The sequence below is a fragment of the Gossypium hirsutum genome, chromosome D01, assembly GCF_007990345.1.
Source record: "Gossypium hirsutum isolate 1008001.06 chromosome D01, Gossypium_hirsutum_v2.1, whole genome shotgun sequence".
Lineage (NCBI taxonomy): Eukaryota > Viridiplantae > Streptophyta > Magnoliopsida > Malvales > Malvaceae > Gossypium > Gossypium hirsutum.
In genome coordinates, this window is record NC_053437.1 from 30,193,032 (window position 1) to 30,197,689 (window position 4,658).

Genomic DNA, 4,658 nt, shown 5'->3' on the forward strand with positions numbered 1-4,658 from the left:
TGGGTTGGGTTGCGTATTGATGCAAGAAGGTCGAGTCGTGGCCTATGCGTCGAGACAATTGAAGCCACACGAGAGGAATTATCCGACCCATGATCTCGAATTAGCTGCCATCGTGTTTGCTTTAAAAATATGGCGACATTATCTGTTTGGTGAGAAGTTCCATGTATTTTCGGATCACAAAAGTCTCAAATATTTGATGACTCAACGAGACTTGAATCTGCGACAAAGACGTTGGCTTGAGTTGTTGAAAGATTACGAGCTTGTCATTGATTACCACCCGGGAAAGGCTAACGTGGTTGCGGACGCCTTAAGCCGGAAGCCATTGTTTGCTTTTCGAGCGATGAACGTGCATTTGTCTGTTCTACCAGACAGTGTGTTAGTAGCTGAATTAAAAGCTAAACCATTGTTGACTCACCAAATTCGTGAAGCTCAGAAAGTCGATGATGAATTGGTTGCAAAACGGGCTAACACTGTGTTTGGTTCGCCGTATTACCCAATCCATTACGCCCCGATTACGTGTGTATTACATTACGCCCCTATTCCGGCGTTTGGTTCGCTGTAATAGGTATTACGCGCGTAATCGGTTACGCCCCTAATCCCCAAATTCCCGTGTTTTCCAATCCCTTCCCTTTTCGCTGTATTAGCTATTACTTCCGGCCTCCCTCCCCATCTCCCTGTTTTACCCTCCCTCCCTACCCGACCCTCTCCTCTTCCGTGCATGAACCTCTTCCCTCACCGTTAAATTCCTTTTATATTTTAGAGCCCCCCACAAAGTAGAGTCGCCGTCCTTTCTCTTCATCTGGATTGAACAGCTACGAAAGATCTACCACTAATTTCCCTTCTTTGATCCTCTCAATCAAGTAATTCTCAAATTATTTTCCTACTGTTTTTGGGTTTTTTAACCCTCTGTTTCATTCAGTCTTTTGTTAATTCCTTAATTTTCCATATATGATTATCAGGTGATGATAAACACTGTGAATTTAAAATTTGGGGAGATGTGAGTGTGTTGAGTGGCTGGAGAAATTATTTTGCGTAGCTGCGATCGAATTGCTGAGTCAGGGGCTACCGAGTTACTGAGTTCTTCATGGCTGATTTTCATACATCGACTCATAGAGCTAACTGGATCTTCTCGCCTCAAGAACTGGTAAATAATATGAAAGAAAAAAAGAGAAATTTCATTGTTTCTTAAATGTGAGGAAAAAACCAATTGTTTTTCTTTGCAATGTTTTTCCGTTTCCACTGTTTATATTGATTACAAGCTGCTGGTGTTAATGTTTTTTGCTTAATTTTCTTCATGGATGCTTTATTATGTAAGAAGAGATTGAAAAGATAGAAAAGTAGGAATTGCAATTAATTGAGAACTTTCTCAAGTTTAAATTAGGTTCTTTTGTGTTTTGTTTTTAATTTTTTTTTTGCTGATATAGGTTGAGAAATACAAGGCTGCAAATCAAAGAGCAATACAAGCACTGGAGAAGGTATGACAGAGTCCTTTCTTTTCAGTTTTGTATGTATGTCTATATGCGCGAGCTTGAGTGTGTGTTTGCATAGTGTACCTTCGGATTATCGTTTTAGTAGATTAGATGAAATTGGTGTTGAACTCCCTTCTTTACTTCCCATTAGAAGCATTTAAATGTTGTCAGTTGCAAACCACCATTATTGAAACCATTCCTAGTGGAAATTTTCTTTCTGGTGTTCATTTTATTGAAGCTGACTTGCTGATTTATTCTGAAGTATGGGACAACACAAATGGAAGTAGACGCTGATGGTTCACTATCATACCCTGAACCTATTGCAAGAGATAATGGTAAATGAAATTTTCTTTTACTTTTTAGTTCTATTGTGAGGTGCTAGGTCATCGAGCGTACCATGTAATATTTTGATTGTTCATGTCAGCTGACAAGCATTCTCGTCCAAAACCTCTTAACATTGAAGAAGAACAGTTCATGCGAGTGTTTTATGAGAACAAACTTCGAGAAGTTTGTAGTGCATTCTACTTTCCTAATAAAATTCAGGTACTTACTACCTTTTTTTTTTTTGGATAATGGTCATACTATAAATAAATATGAGGCCATGATCAATGTGATTCTGTTTGTGGTTCATGTTTTGCAGGCAACTGCTCTAATTTATTTCAAAAGGTTTTACCTGCAATGGTCGGTCATGGAACATCATCCAAAACATATAATGTACGAGTCTTCTACATCTCTTTCAGATACAAGCTCCAATGCCCTTTATCTCTGCATGTAATATGCTGGATGAGTCATTCTGATTTGTGCTTAAGAGTATGTTAGAAAAATGCATCATGTGCTATTTTAAAAATGTATGAAAATATCAGGTAAGCAACATACTGTTTGGAATTTGTATATTGTCCCTGACTTTGTCATTTCGTATGTGGTGGTGGAAGAAATGTTACTTTGACTGATAATCACCATTGAATACTAAACTTTCTTTAGAGAATAATGTAATTGTTAAATTGGAAAAGTTTCTTTATAACTCTAGGTTAACCTGTGTGTATGCGGCGTGTAAGATAGAAGAAAATCATGTGTCAGCAGAGGAGCTTGGTAAGGGGATTTCACAGGATCATCAAATGATTCTCAATTACGAGATGATAGTGTCTCAGGTATGGCTACTGTTCTCCTTCCTTTTTCTTTTAGTCTTGCTTTTTTCTTTTGCTTGTGCTTCTCAAAAGTACATAACTGGATTTGCAGAGTCTGGAATTTGATCTCATTGTTTATGCACCCTATCGTTCAGTTGAAGGTTTTGTCAATGACATGGAGGTGGGTTTGGTTACTGATTATCCTTTTGTTCTTCCTTCTATAGTTGTAAAATATATTTACAAGTAAATCTTAAGTTGTTATTTGGGGTAATCATTTGTTTTCCCTTGTCGTGTTATTATTATTTTTCTATGTCGTATTGCATTTAAGGTGTTATATAGTTTGTAACACGATAAATCCATGATAGATTTTGGCATGTTCGTGCATACATGTTGTGTTCCAGTAGTTGAACTTCAGTCCGTAACATAGGCTGCCTCTTGGTTTATTCTGTTTCTCAAACATAGGCTGCCTCTAGTTCTGCAATTTTTTTTGAACCATATTAAATGTTTTGTGATTACAATTCTTGTTATATCGATAGATCCGGACATGCTTGAGATCGGGAATGGAGGGATGACGAAAGATGAATATATAGTACATTTCAGCTTATGGGCTATTTCCAAGGTATTACAATTGATATTCACCTTTTTTATGCTTGTTGATATGCATGATGTTGCATATCTGGTCTGAAAAACATGAATGCTATTGCAAGCTCCTCTTCTTCTCGGCTGCGACATAAGGAATATGACACAAGAGACTATAGAGATCATTTCAAACAAAGAGGTCATTGCTGTTAACCAAGGTACATAATTAGAAGTACAGTTCTTCAAAAATGCTTTAATGCATCAATAGTTATCGAACTTTTTTAACTTAATGCGATCTTCTGCATTAGATTCTTATGGTATTCAAGCTAGGAAGGCTAGGATGCACGGTGATGATGAGGTGAAACCTATGCAACAACCCCTTTTGCTTAACCATATGATCATATAACATGCTCGGATTGGGTCACTTTCTTTTCTTTTTTTCTTTTGGATTAGCATTTTGGAATTAGGAATTAGTTCTTTAATAATATTTGATGAAGAAAGCTTTCCTCTTTAATGTAGTTGGATTAGCACTTGTAATTAGTTTCTTAATAATATGAATGAAGTAAGCTTTTTTACTCCAATGTCAGATGTGGTTGCTGTACTCTTGCAGATTTTTTTCATATTTATTCATTAGATTCAAGTCATTGAAGATGATAAAAACAGAAATGAATTGGACTTAATTACTACAAATCCAGGTCTCCAAATTGTATTATATATTGTTAAAAGATTTGTTACTCTGCTATTTTAAAGCTTATCCACAATTATGAACCTCCACATTTATAGAAAGGGATTTTTTGGTCAAATTTTGCATAAAACAACTGCAGAGTGCAGGAATTTTGGACCATCTCATATATTTTATTTGCTTGAATAGTAAAAATATAATAATTTTTTGCCTGCAGTCCTTTGGTGGCTCAAACCATTGCTCAAAAGTCATTTTTCTTTGATAGTCCATGAAGACCTTGTCCAGATTGAAATTCCGAGAGTACTTGAATTACCTTATTGAATCAGGAACTTAATTCAATTGATTCATGAACCAAGATCACCCCGTAATTAAGTTTCCACTAAAGGGAGCTTTCATTTATGGGGACTAATCTTTGAATAGGACAAAAAGTTGAAAACCCAAGTTATTATTACTATTATGATCATGAACCCTAATTTCAAGATTGAAAACCGATGATCAGCGGTATGATGCATTGAGTAAAATTCCCGACCATCCAACTTAAATGATCGTTTTCTTTAGTTTACCTTCAATTGCCCGATTGGAATGGGTTAGGAGATTTCTTTCTTACCATTAAATATCAATGTTCAAACTTTTTGATGTTGTAAAACTATATAACATATGGATTTTAATGTACAATTTCATTTTCATCTAACCTTTTCTTAATATAAGTTAATTATGTTTATGCATAATATAATTCTCAAGTTATATGATTAAATTTAGTAAATTCATATAAGAACATTTTATTATTAAGAATTTTATGAAATT

The 4,658-nt window shown here is 35.4% G+C and overlaps 1 protein-coding gene across 1 annotated transcript; it reads left to right on the forward strand.

Annotated features, from left to right (window-relative positions):
- The first annotated feature begins 475 nt into the window (after nt 1-475).
- Nucleotides 476-3,753, forward strand: LOC121213623 (cyclin-H1-1). The gene is made up of 11 exons (XM_041086433.1): nt 476-860; nt 960-1,144; nt 1,425-1,475; nt 1,732-1,804; nt 1,894-2,012; nt 2,110-2,183; nt 2,497-2,617; nt 2,706-2,774; nt 3,130-3,212; nt 3,300-3,390; nt 3,481-3,753. Exons 2-9 carry the CDS (start codon nt 1,085-1,087, stop codon nt 3,163-3,165), a joined length of 603 nt encoding a protein of 200 aa, XP_040942367.1. The 5' UTR covers nt 476-860; nt 960-1,084; the 3' UTR covers nt 3,166-3,212; nt 3,300-3,390; nt 3,481-3,753.
- The last annotated feature ends 905 nt before the right edge of the window (nt 3,754-4,658 follow it).

What these genes read in the sequence shown, in the direction of transcription:
- LOC121213623 (XM_041086433.1), top strand. Translation starts at nt 1,085, where the DNA reads ATGGCTGATTTTCATACATCGACTCATAGAGCTAACTGGATCTTCTCG. An exon ending in TCTTCTCGCCTCAAGAACTG is followed by an intron (nt 1,145 to 1,424) that starts GTAAATAATATG and finishes TTGCTGATATAG; the next exon opens with GTTGAGAAATACAAGGCTGC. An exon ending in CATCATCCAAAACATATAAT is followed by an intron (nt 2,184 to 2,496) that starts GTACGAGTCTTC and finishes TTATAACTCTAG; the next exon opens with GTTAACCTGTGTGTATGCGG.